Source organism: Triturus cristatus, chromosome 9 (genome assembly GCF_964204655.1).
Source record: "Triturus cristatus chromosome 9, aTriCri1.1, whole genome shotgun sequence".
Taxonomy (NCBI): Eukaryota; Metazoa; Chordata; class Amphibia; order Caudata; family Salamandridae; genus Triturus; species Triturus cristatus.
The window spans coordinates 782,768,891-782,794,293 of NC_140592.1; the positions used below are offsets into that span (position 1 = coordinate 782,768,891).

At 42.2% G+C, this 25,403-nt stretch overlaps 1 protein-coding gene across 10 annotated transcripts in view; it reads left to right on the top strand.

Moving 5' to 3' along the window:
- Positions 1 to 25,403, top strand: part of PCNX4 (pecanex 4) — a 401,845-nt gene that overhangs the window by 292,332 nt on the left and 84,110 nt on the right. For all 10 annotated transcript variants that reach the window (XM_085626158.1, XM_085626159.1, XM_085626163.1 and 7 more), the window contains exons 10-11: positions 12,885 to 13,945; positions 14,288 to 14,474. In XM_085626158.1, the coding sequence (XP_085482284.1) occupies positions 12,885 to 13,945; positions 14,288 to 14,474 (1,248 nt within the window). The remainder of the gene's footprint in view (positions 1 to 12,884; positions 13,946 to 14,287; positions 14,475 to 25,403) is intronic.

Genomic DNA, 25,403 nt, shown 5'->3' on the forward strand with positions numbered 1-25,403 from the left:
TTGTGGTCTGGGATATCCCTGTGTTCTCCCTTGCCGGGCGTTGCCTTCTTGGTTTTCTTGGGGCCTCGGGCTGTTCTTCTTGCTTCTGGCCTTGACTGCCGGCTTTGTTCTGGCTGGCAGGCCGCTCCATCTGGAATGGGCTCACCTTCTTCTCCTTAGTTTCCTTGGGCCCTCTAGGCTTCTTCTTCTTCCGTCTTCCTGTATTGGCATTTGGCGGAAGCTATGTTGCCTTGTGGGGGAGTGGGGTGATTCGGCCTCTCCGTCCTTGCCCTTGGATCCTCTGCTGTGAGTGTACAAGCCTCTTCAGCCTTCCTTCCCTCCTACGTCCCTTTTGGGTCGGTGGGGTTCAGCTTGTGGGGGTTCCCTTGGCCTGGCAGGGGTGAGGTTCTACCTGGCCCACAGATTTCGTCCCCTGTGGGGCCCTCAGTTTTACTTTGGCTGGTGGGGTCCTTTCGCAGACCCTCCTTCCCGGGTGTATTGCTAGGGTATCTATTCTACGTGAAGGAATCTGCGGCTGGTAGTCTCTATCAGATGTACGAGTTACTTACCTTCGGTAACGATGTATCTGGTAGAGACGATTCTAGCCGCAGATTCCTTCATGGCCCGCCCTTGCTCCCCTATTCTGCGAGGACCCTTGGGTTGGTCTTCGGTACTCGCCTCCCGGTGGGGGGCTGTGTCTCCTGTGAGTGCCTTCCTTGTTCTTGACGGGTGGCTCTGTCTGGGGGCGGTTCATTCCTCCCTTGGTTCTTTGGAGGATAGGGTTCCGGTGCTCCGGTGCCCTGCTGCTCTGGCTACTCCAGGTTTGGGAGGGATGGCTTTCTATCCCTGTCCTTCCTCCCCTCCCTTCCTTCCATTGATTTCCTCTGATTAAGGGTCATCTGGCCTTGTCTTGCCCTTGTCCCTTGTGGGTGGTTACCCTCTAGGTTGAGGTGGCTGGAGGTTTGTTGTCCCTGTCTGTCTTGGGACTGGTCCCATTCCTTGCTCAGGATGAGGGGGGTGGGCTTCCTCCGTGTGCCATGACTGTTATGTCTGTTCTTCCCTTCGGGGCACAGGGATGGGAGGTTGTCTATGTCCGGGTAGGGTGGCTGCGCAGGTTTCGGCTTGTTCTTCTTCTTTCCCTGCCCTTGGGGTCTGTGGTGTTGACACAACCCTGGTGGTGGTGTTAGTCACCGTTTCTTTTTAATTTTTCTGCTCTTCGCATAGTGTTTTTATGCTCCCACAGTTTTTTATCTGGTGGTTCCGTGTTGTGGTGCGGAAAAGTTCTCCGAAGAAAACTGACGTGGGCGCGCCGGGGCGGGTCTTATGTGACCTCGCTGACGTCATCTACGCGGACGACGCCTGGGCGGAGTCGTGTGGTGTCGCCCTGCCCCCGGCACGCAGGGATGCTGTGGCAAAAAGTTTCCGGATCCAGTTTCACGCCTCGGGATAATTCTACGTGAAGGAATCTGCGGCTAGAATCGTCTCTACCAGATACATCGTTACCGAAGGTAAGTAACTCGTACTTCAGTTTCAGACGTTTCTCAAAGTTGTCAATTTTTCGCCATTCCCTCCAATTCCATTATACCCTCTTATTATGGATCTAAGGCCTTCACTAGCGAAATGGTACCATTATTATGCAACTCAAAATTGGTTGCCTAGCAAGTGTTTTACAATTTGGACAGGTCTTGGACATTTGTACGTTAGACGTTTCTGCAAAAATGCATTTTAATGGCACTGCCTACGATTCCTTCATAAGGAACTGATTTCCCAAAAGATAATAGGCATCATATTTGTCTCAATCACATAGTATCATAACCTGAATACATAACACATAGGGCTTCAAAGTGATCGTCAGAGTATCGGATGCAGGAGAAATTGGATTGTATTCACTGATACTTAGGTGATATCTGTGTAACATTTGTGAATTGGATCACTGGCTATGATGTTCCCTCTAACTTCTATCACAATGTTAAGAGGATTTGGAATTCAGAGACTAAACCTGTTGGTTGAGGGTGCAGTATGGCTCTTCTTTTTCTCTTTTACTGTTTAGTCTTTGCTTATGAAGCTTTCCTGCTTCATGAAAACAACATTAATGTATATATGTTTGCATATGGCATTCAGATTTTATTTCGTTTCCAAGTACACCACTCAGAAGTAACCTCGGACCTTCCTCCTGCATTAGAGGCCAAGTGTCTTTGGATTGAAAAATGTTTATGAAGCTTAATCGGTCAAAAATTGTAATCTTTCTAATACATAATAAGCTCCTCAGTTTGACCGGCTCCCTATATCCTCAGTCATTAGGAACTCCACTCAAAGGTGCTGAGGGCAGTTTGTAACTTAGGAAACATAATTGATTCTGAACTTCCTTTTGACTGAAAGCGAGGGAACATAGCTGTCTTTCTCATTATGTCTTATACTCTGGCTTATGTTTTTTCTCTCCTGTCCTTTTCCCACAAAGTTCTTATGCTCTGGGTGTCAAACAATTGTACATTGATTTAGGAAATGCAGTTTATTTGCAAATCAAAACCATCCTGTACCTACAGTGCATTCAAAATTCAGGATTGGGGCCTTACTTATATTATAATACCAATGTCATATATGGTAGCATTTGAACCAGCTCCACGGCCTCCTTATACCTTAAAAAGATTATCTTTAAAATATTTAGCTTTCTGCAAATCTTCTATGGTTGTGGTCACAAATTCATATTGAGAAAATTTACCAAGCAAGAACCCAGACTCCTCTATTAATATTTCAAAAACACAACTGAAGTGATGGGGGTATAGTTTTTCAATTTAGAGGAGCTACTTCAAGCAATGTTCCATTACATCTTCGGGCTAACTCGGGCCAAATTAAATACAGGAAAAACCAAAAGACATGGCTTATTACCATCCAAATTGGTCAGCCATCAGCATATGGTTTCTACGTAGTCTCCAGCAGCTCCAAGCCATCTTGTTAGAATGAACACTCCTTTTGACAAATAATGAGAATATCTGGAGGCACTTAATATATTGCATGTTGATCTTAACATTATAATGGATATTTTTTTGATAGTTCAATTAGTCCCAGTAGACTGACACCGTCTGTAAAAGCTGACTGCCCGTTAATCACCTTTCACACTCTGGTAGGTTCCAGGAGGTTGATGGGTAGCAACATCCAGGATACAGCATCAGTGATTGTTCTCATTTATATATTAGTTAGTAAGGGGCGTATGTATGCCTTTTTTTGTTTTTTTTAGCTATTAGACACTGCTTGTATTTCTGAAATTAAATCTTGGTGTAACAGGTCTGTAAGACTTCCTTTCCCTTCCCATTCCCCCCTTGCGGCTTAAAATAAAATGTCTTTTTTTTGTCCAATGTCTTTAGGAGTGCAGCTCATGAAAATAAAAGTAAGTACACTGGTGATCAGTTAATGGTGCATCCATAATGTGGAAGACATTCAGAGCTTATACAGCAAGTATGGACAGTTACACAGTTTTTACTAGTTTATTACATAACAAGAATTAGGGTATGGTAGCACTCGCCCCCTCCGTACTGAGTGTCATTAGTAGTGGTGTGAATGAATAAAACATTTCTGCGAAGCTGGAAATTAAATTCTTAGATCAAGTGTAGCTTGTAAATACAGGGACTGTGATAGACTGACACGTTAGTTTAGACAATTTTATTCAGTATACCTCATTCTCAGTTGATGCGTTGTGTACTGCTAATCATGACAGATCAGTAGCAGATAAATTATGTTTTGTCAAAATAATACCAAATTTCTTAGGGCAGCCAGCTGGAATGGTTGCACATAGAAATCCCTGCCCTGCTTTTAATTGGAATGGATTAATGTACTCCAGAGTATAGCCCTTGCACCCAATCTCCTTTGAAGAGATGAAAAAGGCTCCCAGAGACTTTCTTACCTGTAATGTTCCAAGCACATACTGCTTGCAGTAGAAATTAATTTTAAGCTAATTTCAGACGCATACCACTAAGCATATCAGTATGTACAAGAATGCCAGTGAAATGTATACTATAATCCAGATCACAAAGAAACCGCTTATTATTTTACTCCTCAAGCCTGCCTTTGTAGATGTCATTATCATTATTGAACATTAATAAAAATTTGGTATTCAAGGTGGTGGCCAATCATTTTTCCCACTGATGCCAATTATTGACCCTACTAGGCAAATCAGTTTTTGTTTCATCATGCTCTATATGATTTACTGTAAGGCTCCTGTTTGCTGTTTTATACCAGGAGAATCTGGATGGTTATTTGTCCATTGCCAGTTTTGATACAAAGTATTTTATTACTTTGAATGACCTTTCTTTACTGAGGTTGCTGGGAGTTTGTTGATACATAACTACTGTTTGTGCTATTTTTGGGTGGTTCAATAGCGTGGATGGTATAAGACAATATAGTGTTGACCGTTTTGCACTGAATAGAGGGACTAACTAGGACAGCTCTCTGTCCCCTGTACGTGTCCTTGTGATTGAACTGAACCAGTAACGCATATAAATTGATCCACAAGGGAACCCATTTATAGTTTGTCCGAAATCTGTCTCCCTGAATGTAGATCATTGGTTCTTAACCTGGGGTCCAGGATGCCTGGGGGTCCTCGAAGTCTACTCGGAGACCACGATTGCTTAGATAATCAAATAAATTAACAGATTAAAGTGTTTCTAACTAAAAAAGCAAAATCGGAAAATGTACACCTTTATGTAAATGTAAAGGAATTTGAAATTGGGAGCCCAACATTTTTAGAAACATCAGATAATTTGTGGGAGCAGTGCATGTGCATCAAACAGGATATAGTATGGACAATGAGTGGCCTCAATTGAATTAGGAAAGCTCTGATTTTTCCATTGAAATTTATATTTGATTGTGAATTAAATAAAATATTTCGTCATTTTTGTTACTGTTTGAATGCTTATTTCTATATTTTTAGGTCTCGCCTAGGCAGCGCTTGCTGTATTCAGGATATGTGCATAAAGCTCCGCCTACTTCCTGCCCATCTTTTTAATTGGTCCCTGTCCTTTGTAAATGGTGGCTTTTCATTGGTCATTAGGCTTTGTAGTCCCTCCTTAGTAACCCCCTGTCTCTTTTTGTAACCTCCCATGAGGACACCCCCTATTACATGTGTTGTTACGCCCTAGGTTTTAATTACAACCTCAAGGCACTATTTTCTTAAAGGCCTTCAGGCAGGACACCCACTTGGTCCTAAACAAGGTTGGCAGTGGTTACGTTACTTGCTAGCACATCTCACATTTATATTGGATCTTCTTTAAATTTCCCTTCATCAGCTTCACATAGAGTACTACCTAATCGGAATTAATATATTTTTTTCACATTTCAAAGCTATTATTTTTATATATGGATATAGCTATTTCAATGTACTCGTGGTACTGTCTTGCATGCAATGCATTATTGGAGTACCATATGTGACCAAAGGTTTGTGATGCTCACTAGGGACCTTTAGGAGCAGCTTGCGGTACTGGCAGTGCTGGTGCCTTGCTTACTAGGGACCTCTAGGAGCAGCTTGCTGTACTGGCAGTGCTGGTGCCTTGCTCACTAGGGACCTCTAGGAGCAGCTTGCGGTACTGCACCTACCACATCTCACATTTATATTAGACCTTCTAGACATTTTCCTTCATCAGCTCCACATAGAGTATAACCTAATCCAGAATTAATATAATTATTTTGTCACATTTCAAAGCTACTAATTATATATATGGACATAACTATTTGAATGTACTCGTGGTACTGTCTTGCATGCAATGCATTATGGGTAGGGTGGATGTACCATTTGTTCAAAGTTTATTAGGCTCACTAGGGGCCTCTAAGAACAGCTTGCGGTGCTGCACCTAGACATGCAGTGCTGGTACCGTGCTCACGAGGGACCTCTAGGATCAGCTTGCAGTACTGCGCCTAGACATGCAGTGCTGGTGCCTTGCTCACTAGGGAGCTCTAGGAGCAGTTTGCGGTACTACACTGAGATATACAATGCTGGTTCCTGGTTCACTATGCAATCATTTGCAATGCACTAGGTCTCGCATTACTGAAAGTATGAGCTATTGGCGTTGCATTATTTGCAACGCTAATACCTCAAACAATCAGTAATGCGAGACCAAATGCATTGCAAATGCTTGTTTTGCATTGAATTGCGGTTCAAATTATTAAAGATGCTTAGGCTGCACTCCGCGACTCCCAGTAATGTATAAGTGGGGGTCCACAGAAATCAAAAGGTTAAGAACCACTGATGTAGATATCTTTATATGGAAAAAAAGAGAGCTATAGTCTGAATATACTGCTGGAAATTACAGATGTAATGTTAATCTGAGGTATACTGAGACACAGCAAAGGCACATTGGACAGATGGTTTTGTACTGTGAATCTTTTTTGGAGTCACATGTGCATTACTGTGACAGCTAGTGGTTGGGCCAGGAATTCTCCTTTGTAGTCTCATTTTTTTTGCTGGGCGTCATCAAGGACCTTTTGGTGATGTCCTTCCCTTTGTGACGTTAGGCTTACGCCGGGTAGTTTGCAGGGCACAATGCCCAGGACAACTCTTTTTAGTGGCAGTGCAAGAGGAAGAAGACAGGCCCAGAGAGGCCCGGGGTCCTCAGCGAAGTGACTCACTCAGGCTCTCCGCACCACCAAACACACTCCACCAATGGAGGTTGGAAAGGGTGATTGCTTCGTGAGTGGGAGGCAATCACCTCAGACAACTGGATACTCAACATTATGCGACACAGATATTGCATCGAACTGATGAAAAGAACAAATAGCCACAGCAGAGAAGCATTTTCATTATCTGGTCTTCTGGAAGAAGTGCAATAACTCTTGCAAAAGCAAGCAATAGAAAGAGGACCCAAAGAAAAGAGATCATCAAAGGGATACTCAGGATATTTTCTGGCGATAAAAGCAGATCGGTCCATAAGATCGATACTCGACTTAGACTACTAAAGAGATACATGAACATACAGCGAGTCAAACACCACTGAAATGGGTGATTACATTGCCACTATGAGCCTAAAAGATTCCAATGTGCAAATACCAATGAACCACAGGCACAAGCAGATCCTCAGACAAGATACTCTATCAGTTCAAAGTATTAACATTTGGGATCAAATATGCACCCAGGGTATTCACAAAGTGTTAGTAGCAGTAGAACATTTAAGAAAAAGGGGACTCCACATACACCGCTTCCTGGATTGATGGCTGGATGGTAAAGATGAGTTTGCAAAAAACGATGCCTGGAGGAAATTCAAACAGTAATGCAAATACCTCAGACTAGGCATTTCCATAAATCTGGAGAAATCCTCCTCCATACCGAAGCATGACCAGGTGTTCCTGGGTGCAACATTAAATTCAAAGAAAGAAAGACATTCCCAGTATACAATGGAGCACTGGCATTGAGAGAGCAAACTCTCCTTTACCAGAGGGGGCATTTTCGGACAGTGCACTGTAATGAAGCTGATGGCATCCTGTATACCGCTCATTTCATATGCCAGTTTGCACATGCGCCCCATCCACAAGTGGCCACAGAGCAAATGGACACAGCGAGCTGGAGAAACTAGTGGTTGTCACCCTGACTATGCAGAAGGCATGCAGTGGTGGCATATAACAACTATCACTATAGTAAAACCATTCAAGCTCTTAACTACTACAGTGACCATTTACCACAGATGCATCCCATACTGGGTGAGGAGCACAAATGGGAAACCTGAACATCAGAAAAATGTAGAACACTACACAAGCAGTAAGGCATATAAATGCGCTGGACAGAATTCCTAGTGTTGAAGACCTTTTATTCCCAAATATAGGGGAAAAGAGTACAAATACAAACATGCAGCACACTTATCAATTTCAACTTCAACAAACCGGTATAACGAGAACAAATGAGCTTTCCAAATTGGCCCAGGACATCTGGAAATGGGCAGACAGTCTAGGCAGGGAAGGAAGTGCCTTGCATGAATAGGGACTGACAGATCAGATACTACAAGGAGTGTTTCAAAGGTGGGACATACCTCACATAGACCTATTAGGAGAACCAGAAAATGCTAAAACCTATCATCCAGGTATCCACGCCTATTGTCGTGGGAGAATGCCCTAGCGATAGAATGGTCAGAGAAATTTGCAAACACCTTTCCCCCCAGTAACATTAATCATAAATAAGTGCAAACAGTCACCTTTGACGCTAATCTTGATATCGCCACTCAGATGGTACTCAGACCTAATGGAGATCTCATAGTGAGCAGTAATAAAACTACCCCGTTCACAGTTCCGGCTGACAATTCAGGAAGGATAGTCATGACTTATGGAGCCAGGCAGCTTCAGGCTAGCAGTGTGACTCCTGAGGCCACAGAATTCAGACACTTGGCTGGCCCACAAGGAGGCTTGGAATATCCTAAAGGAGGGTAGAAGACCAACAACAAAAATGTACCACATGGCAAAGTGTAACCAATATATTCAGAAGTGAAAAGGGGAAGTGGCCATCAACAGTAGAAAGCAAGACACTAATCCCATTAGGTACTTTACTTACATTTTATTTGAGATGCTCACTTATGCATCCCTCGAGGTCCGCTTGACGAACATTATGGCATACACTAGGGTATCTAAAGGGGCACACTTCTTTACTACACTAATTTCAAGAAATTCCTGGAGAGAACAAGGAGAATGGCCCCACCACAGGCAGCATGCACACCCATTTAGAATTTGAAATCAGTGCTTCCATAACTAATTAAGGAACATTGTGAATCAAAATGTTGGACAGAACTCAAATATTTAATATTTTAAACGGTCTACCTAGTAGCCATCACATGACTATGCAGACTGTGAATTTCCAGGAACTTTACTGATAGACAGGAACAGGATGATTGAGAACAAATCCAAATTGTTCCCTGAAGGTTATCACACAGTTCCATGTTAAGCAGTGCATCAAGCTTCCCAGGTTCTTCCAGGAACCAAAGACACATGCAGAAAGGGCTCTCAATACATTTAATGTGAGTAGGGTAGTCTTGTACTACCAGCAAGAGACATTACCAATAAGGAAGGAACTCAGTTTTTTATTTCCTTGGCACCAGCGCACAAAGGTTCTCCTGTGTCCAAGATGACCAGGACATGAAGGATATTACAGACAATCTAGACATGCTACAAGAAAGTGAGTGCCTCTGAAGAAGCTGAAGGCTCACTCCACCAGGAACAAGCATTAGCAAAGCCAGTAGGTCTCACCGATGTGAGAGCTATTGGCTTTGACAGTGTCTTTCACCTATGTGACATAGCAGCAGGGATACCGCTGACCGCGTCCTAGCTTTTTTCCCTAACTGATAGCCATGCTGCTGTACAACACTGCTAAAAGACATTGGCAATGACAATAGCTCTTGCATAGGCGAGACCTTCTAGCTTTGCCAATGCTTGTTTAACCACGTACCATGACAGATACTGTTTTGGGGTTATTTGTTTGTTAATATGAAATATAACGAGGGATTCATTGAGTGGGAAGGATAGTATAAATACAGCATATGAGACGCAGGCTGGTGTGATAAGGACACACTGGCCATTCAGTTCATTTTGCACCAGGTAATTTTCTCTAATGGATTAACTGAAAGAAGGCGAGCACCAGATGAGTCGGAAGTTGGAGCTACAGGCAAGGAGCGCAGGCCGTGCCACTCCTTTCCTTACCTGGTTTGACTGGTTTTGTAGGCAGTTTTGGACTTGCTGGTTGCAGGGCGAGAAGCACTCCACTTACTTTTTTTTCTGCTCTTTTAGTTTAAGGAAGAGGAGTTAATAATTGCCAGACAAACATGATAATAACCTCTGAACTGACAGTAAAAGGCAAAATTGTGTGTGTCTACAGCTTGGATGTGTCCTGCTGCAGCCTATCCCTGGGGCTATCTGATCCCACGATGCTGCACAGTTGACGCGTGTCACACAGAACCTCCCCCTGCAGCATGGGGGATGCAGAAGAATCTGTCAATCACTACAAGGGGAGGAGGCTGGGTGGTTTCGCACAGGGCTGGACTGGGTAAGGAGAAGGGGCAGAGCTTCCGTTTACAGTCAGCATAAAGTCATCAATATATGGCATAGAGGTACAGGAGTCACGTAGCCGCCGCCCCACACAAGCAGAATAAGAGGAGCCAACCTTCCAATCTGTGAGTTCCGTGGTCACTTTTAATTGTGTTTTTAGCGCTCTGGCACATGCAGCACATATGGTATGTCCCATGTAAAACTTGTTTGCATCTCCGCCATGCCCTGATGTTGCATCATTGCATGTACAATAAAGTAATTTGGGGCAAATCACATAATCTCCCAGTGCCTAAAAAAACAAACAAGCTCATCACCTGTCTGCTACCTACACTGACAGTAGGTAAACTCTGCCCAACATCAGCTGTTTGCTATTGGTGGTTTTTCAGTCTACATTTGCCCGTAATTGAGCAACACGTAACATGGTGGGTTGGGTGAGGATGGGGACAGGATCACAAGGGAGAGTAGAAGGGGCTGAAATTACTCATGCGGCCCACGGAAACCTGGCAGAACAGCACTTTAATGAACGTTGAAAGGAAAATGGCGTCCAAAATGGATATAGTCATCAAAACAAGCTAGCAATCTGAGAGGATGAGATTAGGGAACCAGGTTAAAGTCTTGGCGTTGGCTCTTCCCGTGCCTACAAAACATGCCTACTGTAACAAATAGAATTAAACACTGGCGAATCCAAAGAAAATACGGAACAGAAACCATTTACAAATGCCGATCGGTACTACAGCATTGCTTGAACTCCATTTGGGTGAACAAATGGCGCAAGACCAATTCAAAGAAAAAAAGAGTGCGCCGACCAAACCATAAATACACAAAAGAGTAGGAGGACATGTAACAGGAGCAGCAGCCTTGAAAGTGAAAAACGCAAATATCAGCCTTTCACCATTGAAAAGAATGGAATTTAGATAGGCATTCAAAGGAACAAATGAAAAGCGATGGGTGTGATGAAAGCCCACAGAGTTAACACAGCATGTCTTGAAGAGACAGTGCATGTGCTGCCTATGCAAGACCTAAAAAGGTCAGCACTTGTCTTTCTGGCAAAGTTTCATTTCACAACATATTTAGGGCAGTGATATAGCCATCTATACATACCTTTACCAAACAGTATTGTGTGGCGATTCAGGCGCAGATGGGAAAGAAGGTATTAAAACACCTGTTTGCTAGCACACACTCATTTCAACCCACCCTCTTGTAGGAGAGTAACTCTACAAAATCATTGCACGGCATGTGAGTCCAGAAAAGTTTCATGCTTCAAATCTGCAATGCCCAGCAAAAAAAGAAGCCAGAAACTACCAAGAAGAATTCTGGACCCAACAACTAAATGGCAGAATAATGCACAGCATGTAAATCCAGAAAATTCTTCAAAGTGCAAAACTACTCTTGTAGGTGAGTACATTTTCCGTTATTATCTTTTAGTGAGCTCCTCTTACTATTATGGATTGAAATGTATTCAATCCTGTTATATAAGATCAGATAAGAAAAGCTTTGCTGACATTCGGTACTAGTTAGCAGTTGTGGTGTCCAAGTGGTTAGATTTGCTAATATTAAAGATGACTGAAATGAGTTTTGCTAGGGCACAGACTAAAACTAGTCTTTTATAAAGGCATTTGTAATACTATTAGTGTGGCAGCTGCCTTATGTTATACTGGTATATACAGTCATGTGATTAACAGGGTAACAACATTTTTGTTATTAGTAGAGTAGCTTCTTCAAACAATACTGTAAATGAGAACAGCTTATAAATATTTCAGGTTGCATTGACTTTAAGGCTGTGTATAATGATTGTGCATTTGTTTTATTATGATTTTGGAATTGAGTGCCCCACACTTGGCTTTAAAAAAATGCAATCACTTTTCCTCAGTCCTTCAAGAATATAGTGTTGTAGCCTACAGTCTGATCAGTGCATATTAACCACTGCAGAATCTACCAGTAGCTCATCCTCTTGCAGAGTATGGACTATTAGAGGATTGGCTACCAGATTCCTCGGTGTTCCTTTATGCTTCTTTTCCTACCCCCTCTGTATGGAACACCCACAGCCTCTATATTTTATCAGAGCTGGGATTTGTTCTGTCATTTAGCCAAGTTGGGTGTTTTTGCTGCTGAAGACATTTATTTATTGAACGTATAGTTCCAGCAGTTGTGCGACTTGAAAGCAATTGTGGATAAAATGCAATGCTTATATGAATGCATTTTTAACTCTGATTTCACCTCCAGACTGATCACCAAGCTTATTCATGATTTCACCTCTCATCTGCTGTACGCAATAAGACTCGCAATAGAAAGGGGCTCTGCCATTTGTACTATTGCTAGAAGCAAGTGCAAGAAAGATTTTGGATTCTCTGACTGAACAGCAGTGGGCAGCAACATGCACCTTGCTGTGCATATATCCATGATCTATCATACATTAATTGACTATATCAACTTTATAGCTCCAGAAGGGTAACATAATTGTCCTCAGTACATCTGCAGAGTATGCAATGAATTTTTCAGAGTAGGAACCAATCGGTAGAAGCCCTTTGAAACTGAGTACCAAGATAGTGGAATTGGAATTTGTTCAATACTGTCTGTAAGTTGTATACAATGTATTGCCGGTCTACAACAATTTAAGTTGATGCTATATAAAGTGAGCTTCCTTAGCATCTTTGATTGTTGTACATTCAAAAAAGTGAATAACCAGTTTAACAGTACAAGGGATATGGTCCTTGTACATCATTTGAGCAAGTCTTGTTGATTTTTAAGTTGTTAGTGTACATTTGGTCATTGTTACTGTTTTATAAAAAGTTTCACTTTTATTTTGAGACGAGACTGTGCAGAAAAAGAAATGCATCTTTTAAGATTTGTCAAAAAAACGAACAGCATTTTTGTACTGAATTTTATTTGTTATGTCTTAGGGATTAGAATTGCAGGAAACATCCTGCCATACTGCAGAAGCACGGAGAGTGGACGAGGTCTTTGAAATGGCCTTTGAACAAGAAGAGCATGGCTCATCGTTTTCTCTCAACCACCATTTTGGTAACATCTTAACTCCTTGTGCAGTTCTTCCAGTAAGATTGTATTCAGATGCAAGGAATGTTTTGTCTGGAATCATTGATGCGCATGAAAACCTGAGACAATTCAAAGAAGATTTCATTAAAGTGCTTTTGTGGACACTTGTGCACCACTGTTATAAACGGTCGCAAACACAGACCAGTTCTGAAGAAGTGCCAGACACTAAAAAGGATGAAGTTGTGAGCTTACAACTACAAAAGCCAAATGAAATTGCCAATATGTTTACAAAATCTAAGATCGCAAAGGATACAGTAAGTTTTAGTGCTGATGCACTTGATGAGTGGTCAGATGAAGATGAAGATGACCTGTTTGATCTAGAATCCAACAGAAGGCAAAATGTAGCAAAACAGCTTGGACAGCAAAGAAGTAATATGTTGACAATTCCAGGAATTATAGAAACTCACAGTATGCGTGGTGATACCTTGGAAGGAATATCCGCAACTAAACTCTACACATTTGTTGGATTTGGGCTTCCAGCTGTTGACAAAGGAAAGCAGCAGCATACATCACATGTTCCATTTGTGGAGTTTTGCTGCACATATTCAAAACTGCTAAGCATACCAGAAGACTGGAGATCCCAGTCTTTGCCCAGTGCCAGGCTCAATGAGATGAGAAAACTGTTCCCTAATGACTGGTACCAATTCATTTTAAGTCAGTTGGAATTTGATCACTTGAAAGAAAAACCCACAAACTTAATAGAAGAAATTATTAAAGACAATGCTTTGAAAGATATATACGTTCAAGGGATATTCTCTTCCTATTATGGCCTGTTTGGGACAGAACATGCTGTTCCCAGTCCTAGTTACCTCTTCAGAGCCTACTCTGGTGGCTTTCCATGGTCTGTGGATCTGGACTGGTTGGAAGGAAAACCTGAATTTTTTCAACTTGCACTGAAAGCGTTTAGGTAATATATATTTTTATTAATTGGTTAAATGCCTTTATTTATATTATTGCTTTAAATGATCTGTCAGCTTAAATTGTGCTGATTAATTTTCATATCTTGATTTTGAGTCCTCATTTCTTCCAGTAAAATTCTGTCATAGTCTAATTCAAATGGCATATGTAAAGTGTTGTATTAATTTTTGTTTAGTTATAGATTTACTATTTTTGGAAAATAATGCCTTTGCTGCATTTGTTATACTTTACTTACTCCATTTTCGTTCTTACTTTAAAATAGTACATACTTTCAAATGGAAGTGGACTTAAAAAATGTGCTAACTATGCTACCTCTATTATTTTCCTCCAGATATGCTTTTAAACTTATGGTTGACAAAGCAAGCTTGGGCCCCCTGGAAGATTTCAAGGAACTGCTTAACTACCTTGAAGAATATGAAAATGACTGGTACATAGGTTTGGTATCTGATGCCGAATGGCAGCAGGCCGTTTTGCAAGAAAAACCATACCTTTTTTCCTTGGGACATGACCCTAACATGGTAAGAAAACAAAGCACAACTGGAAGAATATAATACGCGAAGAAAAGCATCCTGCAATATTGTTTTCTTTTAAAGTATTAGATATGTTTACCTATGATGCAAAGTAAGTTTTGGGATTTGCTTGGTAGTTTCTTTGTTGTGGCCATATTCATAAACATCCTTGAAAGTAATTGAATTACAATATTTTCTGGTAGTGGCTGTGAATATAAACAGTTGGAGAAAGTGTCCAAACAGGTTTCATAATAAATAGAGGTTGAGAATACTCTGAGAAGGTGTGGCCACCATGAATGTGGTACTATGAACATTAAAGTAGACTTTGCTATGAAATTTCCTCTAGAAACACGTATTCAGGAAACCATACTTTCTTAAAGAAAGCAAAATGGGAATGGGTTCAGTTTTTAACTGCAAAAAAGGTTGTGATTAAAACGTTGTAGGTTAAGTGAAGAACAGACGTCTGACCTCTACTGCAAAAGGTAATATTTGAGACTCCTTAAAAAGGGTTTTGAAAGACTTCTAGAATAAATGTTTGGGGTCATGTTGTTCGAATATTCCATATGTTATTCTGCAGTCATAGGTGCAATATATTGGGACTGGGAAGTCTTCACAGTACATTTTGTTAATTTAATGCGTTTCACATAGTGCATACTTTAAATTCACCCAAAAAATCTGTTTGAGCAATTCCAATAACCTAAGTAACCTATGATGTTTCTACCATTGTTTTTACAGTATTTTAACAGTAGACATATCCTTACCTTTATTATGTCAGTTGAGAATAGCTGGTAGGGTAAGAGATAATGTTCATGGCTTGGCAGAACCAGCCAGTTGCATAAAGAAGTGGTAGCTGCGGAGAGCAGCCTTCAAGCTTAGTCTTGAAGGAATGTTAAGCAGCTTGTTTTATCAGAATGCAACCTTATAGTATTGGTTAAATGAAAGGAGAACCATACAGTATTAGGTACATATAATACCAGCTTAGAATAAGTAAGTTCTACTGTACTTAGGGTTGGGTAAGTCAAGGGTTTCACACACCCTTTCTCCAACCTCTTAGAGTTTAGTTCCACTAGGTTAGGTAGGTACAACACCTCACCACACTTAGTATGTCTACTAAAGGAGATGCCAGTGGCTCTCTGCCCTCTAGATACAGTGAGCTTTCATTCCAAAAATTGAAAGGTCTGTGTGACTCTAGAAAGCTGAAGACCGGGAGAAGTGCCAACACTCAATGTCTAATAGAGATGTTACTGTTAGATGACCTAAGGAAGACTCCTTGGTCAGATGAACAGGACAGAGTGGGTGGGACAGGAAATGAAGACCAGTCAGGAGGTGACACCTTTTATGACCGGGAATCTAACCCTGACCAGGGGAGAGAGAGAGAGAGAGATAGATACTCCGATACTCCAAGGAACTGTATACTTCAGAATTCTCTAATATTTGTTATTTCATGGGTCCACATTCTGGTATCATCTCTGTTGTCCGACTGGGAGTCCCACGGTAAAGATTGAGAGCTGTACAATGTTAAAAATATTCGGAAAGATGTGTCATTGTAGCCTATTCATGCAATTTAAAAAGATGTGAAGCTCAGCCAGTCAGAACTTAGCACACTCTTGACCCTTCCCTACCCAGGTCACCATGCTCAGATTTCTACTGCATGTTGTGTGTGAGCAAAAAAACGATGGATTTAGGCCCAGATCTCTGTACTGGGGTGAATGTATGACATTGTTCTGCATTCTGTCCATCAATTGTTCTTTTTGCATTTGTCACCCCGAGTGGGATGGGTATGCCCAGACGTGGGTCCCGTGCTCTCCATGCCACTGGAGTCAAGCTATCCTGGCTGATGAGGGCTGAAAGCCCGAAACCGGTCCAAGGATGCTTGTTTCCAGTCTAGGGAGGACCTGACCTGACAGTTTAAGCTGGACTGATCCTGTTGGGCGCAGGGTCAAGACTGATTTGCCGATGGCTGCGTCCAAACTGGAATGGCATGGTGAGCAAAAAAAACGATGGATTTAGGCCCAGATCTCTGTACTGGGGTGAATGTATGACATTGTTCTGCATTCTGTCCATCAATTGTTCTTTTTGCATGTGTGAAGAGAGTCCCTTGCTGTGCTTATTCTGAATGGCTGAATCATCTAAAAAGCATATTTTTAGATCATGTGGAACATGTGGCAGGGAAAGACTTCATTCTGAAGATCACACAAAGACTGCCTGTATATATTGCTTATATTCTGACCACAAGACAAAACATTTCAAACTATTTTGCGTCTCCTTAATGATATGAAGGGTAAACGGTTATTATGGCTCCAAAAATCCAAATCGGGAGACACCCAGCTTTCAGAGGAAGAAAATGAAGCCACCTCAACCTTCTCAGGTAAAGCGCAAAAAAAAGAAATTCCTTTTCATGAGCCCTCTTCAAACCCTTCATCTAAGCTAAAATCCTCAACCGCTGAAGTGCCTCCAAGAAAATCTAAAAAAGACGCAGATGTGATTTCTGATGTAATGATCTTAACTTGCCATCTTCAGAGCCATCAACTCCAAGAAACACCTCTGAGAGGCTGGCTTCAAGTGTGCATCAAAAACTTCATCATCTCCAACAACGAGACCACCATCGACTAAGAAACCCTCTTCCTCGTCATCGACTAGGCTACTGTTGAAGGAAACAAAACCTACTTTGATGACTAAGACGACAACATCAACAACCCCCCCCCCCCCACTCCCCCCTCCCAACACGATGACTTAGATTCCAACGACCACAATCCAATCCTCAAAGAAACACTCCAGGAATTAACCTCATCACGGAGAAGGGCATTTAATTCAAATAATTTCAAAACACACCTCATCAAGCAAGGTATCTCTGTATCCACCACACTGACTGGAGGATACGGACGGGCTTGAAGATGAGGATGACAACAGACCTTTTGGTCTTTTATACCACCCTACACAGCAAAAGTTCAAGTATTAAGTCCCTGACAACAGAAGATCTCTGCTTGCTTACCGTAGCCACTCGTAACAGAGGATCTTATCAGGCTTTCCAAGGTAATGATGATGGCTCATGGCAATACGGATATGATCTTTATGGACAAACTTCGGAGTCATCTCAGGTAGCAATGATTAAGGTTCCTGTAGCATTGTACAGACTTCTGTAGCATTTGTCAGAGATCTACCTTTTATGCTCACAGATTATTACAAACAATTTTCAAAGTCAACATCTGACCCTGCAAGCTAAGCTCAAAAACCTTAGTTTCCACCTAAGTCCAAGTATCACACAAGACTGGCCACTCCACGCACTCCTGTTTTGGAAGTACCTACAACAGCATTCTTCTCTGGAAATTCAGTCTATCCCACCTAGCGCAGACGATCCATACTCGGATCATAACCAAGACAGAGGCCACATGCAGCCAGTTCTCCACTGACCCAGAATAGGACGGCTATATAGCAACCATGTCAGGAGCTGTCATTCCTCCAACACTGGATTCATTTTCAGACTACATTGGGGGGTTCCACACACTCCTTGAAATAGTGTCCGAGAGATTCAATAAGCCAGTACCAACAAACGAAGCTGACTGCTTCCTGTACAAGTTTAAAGAACCTACAAGAAAGACTGTTAGGGCAATTTCAATAATTGATCACATTTGATTAGCAGGACTAAATGTAATTAAACCCAGACGTACCATTGCAATGGAGAATCTCTTTTTGGACAGCATATGGATGAAGCACTCCAATCAATCAAATTCAATCGGACACTGCACATTATTTAGGATTTAAACAGCAGTGGCAACAGAAGCCCTTTAGTGGAACACAGGCCAACCGTATAGAGATCAACCATACCAGACAGCCCTACACACATACCATCAAGGCTATACATAGCAATATCAGCCACCACCACTTGTGTGCTACCATAAGTAGGCCCCTCGAAGAAAATCTGCCAATCAGTCACGAGTGAATGAACACTCAAGACAACCATGACACTACAGAAGCAAATGTCATGAAGAATCCAGGGGTGTTTGAAGGTGGGTGAAAGCATCTCAGCTTTTTAGAATGGGCAGCAGTAGCATTTGACCACTGACTACTTGATCTACTACAGTTTGGCCATTTACTGAAATGTATTCAAAGACCATCACTGGTTCCACTGCCCATAGGACCCCACCAGCATCTTCGTCTGATACAAGCTGAGATTCAGATTTTGTTCCAAAACACTGCAATAGAGCAAGTTCACAAATACCAGCGAAAATTAGACTTTAATTCTTGCTTTTTCCTCATAAAAAAGACAAGAATTTATACTGCTGCTTCAACAAGGGGACTGCATGACCTCTCAGGACATACCGGTTGTTTATTTTCACTTTCCAGTCCATCCCAAACACGGGAAATACCTGTGATACGAAGTGGCCAGTCCGCATTATCAGTTCAATGTATTACCTATTGGAGTCATCAGCCTGACAATATTCACAATGTGCATGGCCCCCAATAGTGGCACATTTAATAAAGCAAATCCATCACATTTACCCATATCTAGGCGACAGGTTGGTAAAACGAAATACCCCTAAAGCCACACAAATATTGACCAGAGCCCGCTTGCAGCCCTTCAATGGATTAGGATTTACTTTAAACGAAAGGATATAATCTTTAACCCCTTCAAGAAGGATCCATGTTTTAGGAGCAATACTAAATGCAGTGGTGCTCAAAGCCTTTGCTTCCAAGTACAGGCGAGACTGGAGTTCTTTATGATAATATCCAGGAAATTAAAAAAGGAAAACAATACAGTCATTTTTAGGAATAATGTCCTCCTGCATCCTTTTGATACCTCATCGCCACCTTCATGTGGCCCTTTCAAGAAAACTCAAAAAACAATGGCCTAAAGTGTAGGGGTCAGTAGGTGTCATTTGATGACCTCATAAGAGTGATAAGCCAAACGAAAGAAGTATGAGTTTGGTGGCCCAACATACCAATGTGGGGTTGTCTTTTCTCTAAGAAAACACTGTTTGTTATGACTATAGATGCCTCTTTAGATGGCTTGGGAGTTCACTTTCAGGAGCAAGCAGTCAGTGGCAAGTGGTCACCCAAAGAGCTGTATCTGCATATCAGTATACTGGAATAGAAAGCCATAACACTGAGCCTACAGTCATTCTTAGGATGAATAAAGAGATTCTCAGTATTGATCCAAACTGCCAATTCCACAAGTATGTTCTATGTCAACAAGCAAGGAGGAATGTGTTCCTGATGGCTCTCCAGAGAAGCACAATAAAATGTGACTGGGCAATATACAATCATATCTATTCACCAGGAGTAATCAACTCATGGACTGATAACCTCTACAAAACACAAAATAAAGTGTCATGAATGGGAGGTTCACCAAACTTAACTCGACCACATTTTCTCTCTCTGGGTCAAACCAATTCCAGAACTGTTTGCAACTAATGTGGTCAACAAATGCTGGTACTATGCTGCAGGCACCACCTACCCGGATCATCTGGGAATACCTTTTCAATCAATTGGCAAGGAACATATGCTTATACTGTTCCACCCCTTCCATTGATTCTGAGGTCTCAACAGAGATGAAGGGAAAACCGTGTAGTCTCATTTGAATAACTCCATGGTGGCCCAGGCAGTATTGGTTCACAGAGCTGCTACTCCTCGCAGAACAAACCCAAATTCTTTTAAAGCCATCACCGACTCTATTACGACGTTGCAACGGCTAAATCCTATAAGTGGATCTGAGCTCTCTGAGCTTGGTGGTTTGGTTCCCGAAGTCAATGAATTCCATCTTTTAGATATTCCAGAGGACGGCAGAGAGGTATTGTCTAATGCCAGAATAGCTTCAACAAACAAACATAGAGCTAAATAGAAAAGATTCTGCTCTTGGGGTGCGGATCATAATATTCTCCCAATATAATTTTTACCACAACCAATATTGCAATACCTCTTACATCTAGCTAAATATGAATTATGTCATGCATCCATAAAAGTCTATCTAGCCGGCATTTCACGTTACAGAAGAACCACTCACTTGACCATCACTCTGCTCCAATAAAGTCATTGAAGAGTTTCTTAAAGGCTTGTTTACCTTTTCCACCAATAAGAACTCCGCCTAATCGATGGCATTTGAACATAGTTTTAGCCCAACTATTGAAGATTCCTTTGAAACAGTCCACAAGGCAGAATTACAATTTCTTTCTTGGAAAGTGATACTTTGATTTGCACTAACTTCCACGAGGAGGGCCAGCGAAATCCAGGCTTTTACGATTACAGAACCTTTCCTACAGTTCAGAGGATAGTCCTACTGCGAATGAAACCACCGCTTATTCCTAAAGTGCCGACTTACTTCCATTTAAACTAATCAGTAGTATTAATGCCTTACTTCCAAAATTTAAACAATGTAGCAGAAAGAGCCCTTAAGACCTTGGGTGTAAGAAAATATTTATTCATTTATACTGATAGAACTAAATCTTTCCGACAATCTCATCATCCGTTAGTGTTCTATGGTCATCCAGGGAAAGGGCGTTCATAGTTGAAATAAGCGATCGCTTGATGGGTGTCTGCCAACATAGTCTTTTATCATCACAAAGCGGGTTATCCTCTGAGGAATTGTCAGAGCACATTCCACCCTAGTGTGTCTACTTCTATAGCCTTATTTGCTGGAGTTCCAATTGTGGACTATTACAGAGTGGTCACATGGAAGAACAGACACACCTTAATGCAACAATACTGCCTGGATTCAACAGTAAACAGAGATGGCAGCGGTGGAACAAGCGATGTTACGCCATATTTTTAGTAAGGTGAGCCTATTTTCTTCTCGTTGTCTCCCACCATACACTAACAACTGTTTTCTGTATATCACTACTTGCTACTTTGATTCAAGCATGCGAATCTATGAAAAATCTACTTATGGAGAAGGAAAGTTACTAACCAGTAACTGTAGTTCTCCAGTGTTTGATATATATCTTAGATTCACATCTGACACACCCTTCTCCCTATCTCAGACTTATCCATATTCCATTAATTGTGAACCTCTCATGCTGCTGGTGACCTGGGTAGGGAAGGGTGAAGAGTGTGCTATGTGCTGATTGACAGCTTCAGATCTTTTTAAAATTATGTAAATAGGCTACTTCTGTAACCATGTCACAGTTTTGACAGTGTTTAACATTGTACAACTCTCTTATCTATACCAAGGACTCAAAGCTTGACGGTGGGGGTGATTCAAGCATGTGAATCTATGAAATGTACCAATACTGGAGAACTACAGTTACTGTTTTTTCTGTCTACTGATCCTGTAAAATAGTCCACTGGTCCCTTTTGGTGCCATGCAGTAAGGGAAGTACAGATTATGGCAGTGTTCCCAGTATATCAGTGTTCTGAGATTAGCCTTTCTGATTATGCCAGGGCTCATATTATTTCAGGGTTTGGAGTCTAGCAAGACTTGTATTTTACAACATGTCATCAGTGCTGCATACAGGGACTAGAAGTAGGCAGGAATCCTTCGTTTGAGAGTTGGAATGCCCCGTGAGCCCTCTGACTCTAGAAAAGGCTGGAAGGTTTTTTTTTTTTTAAAACCAGTTTTATTCAATAAATGACACATATGGAGCAGAGCTCTGAACCCGAGAAATCAGCATAATCAATACACAACATCCTTACTTTGATGTATTTTTTGTCAATAAAAAGAACAAGGATAAAGAAAGGGCAATACAAATGAAAACATACCTCAAAGAAACCCCCCCCCCCCCCTCCTAGTCGCGTTAACCGCCTCCCCTGCCACTGCCTAGTTGTGACCCTACCCCATTGACACTCGCAAATGTACACATAAAGATTGTAAGCACATCGTGCACCCGTTAATTATACTGGATTTAGGGGGCCCCCTGCATCAACTGGCTCCAGCAGCAGACCCCGATCGTCCGCCCAACCCTTCCAAATTTTAAAATGTTTTTGCGGGCAGCCCCTCACCTGAAAGATCGGAAGTTCCAAGCCCATACAGATGTCTAAGCCCTTCTTCCAGACCGACCGAGGGTGGCATCGGAGTCTTCCACACTTTAGCAATATCTCACTTTGCCAAAATAAACCCCAACAGCATAAGGAGACGCTTATAAATATTGCCCCCAATCCCCTCCATAATATGCAGTATCATCAGCTTCGATGACAGTGACAGATACCAGCCCAGCACCTCGGAGAGGCAGGAGACCACTCCCCTCCAGAACCGTGCCAAAGACACAGTGCCAGATTGTATACACCAGGGTCCCCTCCTCCCTCTCACATCGAAGGCATACCGGGAAGGCCACCAGACCCGCCCTCCACAGCCGGACCCGCGTAAAGTAGACCCGGTGAAGGTATTTAAATTGGACGAGACGTAGGCGCACCGCAATGGCTGCCCCCCGAGGGGAGGCCAGGGCCTCCGTCCAGTCCTCCTCATCCAGCAATCCAACCTCCCCCTCCCAGGCCACTCTGAGCTTCTGCAGTGCGGGGGAGCAATGAGTAACCAAGGACTGATATATCTTGGATATTTTGTGGTCCTGTAGGTCCCCCATAAATACCTTTGCTTCCACCGGGCTGAACTCTCCGCCAGCGACTTCAGGCCCACTAAATTAGGGGAGAGGGCATGACGAAACTGAAGGTACCTGTAGAACTGGGATCTAGGCATTTGAAATTCTTTTTGAGGTCCTGAAAGGACTTCAGCGTGAGCCCCCTCATAACATCCCCCAAAGTAGATATTCCGATTTTGTCCCACCCACGAAACCCCGACAGGGTTGCCGGATCCATCTAGGGTAAACCGGGTAGGGATGACTCTGCAGTTGATAGAGCAGGCGGGGGAGCGCTACCATCTTGAAGATGGCCGACTGTCCATATATAGACAACGGCATACGGGACCATACTTCCAGATCCTCCCACACGCGGTCCCAGACCAGAGCCAAATTCCTCTCCCATGCCACCGTAGGGGACTCTGACAGGAAGACAGCAAGATATTTCATCCCATCAGTAACAACTCGAACCGACGAGGCCCAGATGCCCACCTCCGGCGTGTCTCCCAAAAGCCAAAGCGTAGATTTGCTCGGATTCAAGTACAGTCCCGCTGATTCCTCATATATCTGCATAATATGTAGCAACAGCGGGCCAGTCCGGTCGACCTCCGTGAGAAAGAATAATATATCGTCCGCAAATAGTGCAATTTGATCGGACAGTCCGTGTTCCCACTCAAAGCCTGTGACCTGCACGTCCATGCGCACCCAAGCAGCCAAAATTTCGACTGCCAACGTGAACAAGTAGGGAGACAGAGGGCAGCCCTGTCAGGTACCACGTCTAAGAGAGAAAGTGGAGGAAGTAGAGCCAGCCACCCATACCGATGCAGTATGATCAGTGTATAATAAGGACAGGTAGGACAAAAAGCGCGGTCCCAGATTCAATCTACGTAGTAGAGCGAAGAGATACACCCAGCTGAGAGAGTTGAATGCCCTGTCCATATCGGCCAATAAGAGCGTCGCCCGATCGCTATGCCCCTGGACGGCCGCCTGCGCCCGGCGAATATTGTGTCTAGTCGCCATCTGGGGCATGAACCCAGACTGGTCAGGGTGAACCAAGGTAGTAATATACGCCCGTAAGCGGTTGGCCAATATTTTAGCTTCCGTATTCAATAACGAGATGGTACATACGGAGCGTGCCGATCCAAGGGTCTGCCCGGTTTGTGGAAGACCACTACCTCCGTGTGCCTCCAATCCCGAGGGAGACTACCCCGCTTAGAAAAGGCTGGAAGTTTACACCAGATAAGGGTAGGATTAGACAGTTTCCGCGGTGGGGAAAACAAGGGGGTGGAGAAAGTGCATTTGCCATCCCTGTGCAGACTTTCACACGACCAGATATACACAAGTAGACTTACTCATTCAAAAATGGAATTTAAAAAAGTCTACTAAAAGTACTGTTTCAGACATAGTTTGATAAACTCTTGTGAATTTCTAAAATCTGTAATTCTGTATCAATGTAAGGACATAAACCTGTGGACACACTTTTGTGACTTTTTTTATTTACTAATTGGGTCCCACATTTATTTTCATGTTGCCCCTAATAGTTTTACACTGATGCTCCTCCATTGTTAATCTTTTTTTATTAAATATTTGCATATGTCAAACATGTTTCACTAAATGATACCTCAGAGAAATGGTATCTAAAGCTGTACAAAACCTTTTTTCCAGTAGCAAATTATTTGTGTACATTTTATTTTGAAAACAAAAGATTGCCTATATTGCTTTTAATCTTCTGCATGTGTTTGCTAGTAATCAGTGAGCATTCTCACATCATTAACAGCCTCAAATCTTTACATTTTGCAATGTAATACAAGCACTCACCCTGATTGAAAAGCCTTTGCATCAGTGAACCATATGTACATGTTTGAACAACTTATACATGTGAATGCAATTCTTGCCCTAGTTACAGACAATCCTCTTTCACAGTTCCAAAACTGTGATATGTAAACTAAAAACAAAAGGGTTTCCACTGCAGGGCATTAGCTCTACTTGTCCAGTGGACAAAACGAACATGAACACGTGTTGTCCTTGACTCCAAACAATATGTCCTGTGGGTTGGGCAATAGAAATTCCACACTCTAATAACAATGATACCACATGGTTGAGTGTTCCACAACACTCTGCTCAGTGCTCACTTTTAGAGGAATCCCCAATCCATACAAAGCACAAATTCTTCTTGCAAGCATGAACTGTGTAGTTTGACTAGCCTTACCTCCAGTGCCACTGTCTTTTCTGTTTATCTTAATAAGAATAATTATAGAGTAGCATACACGAGTGTGGAACTACAACCAATGGTATACATAAAATCATTGTGTAAAAAGAATACTACATTTAGAAAGTGTTATGCATTTATAAAGAATTAACAGAGCCAAATTTGTCAATACATTCTCTTCACACTAAGTTAAAACAAACACATTTTAGTCCACTAGCAGCACCTATG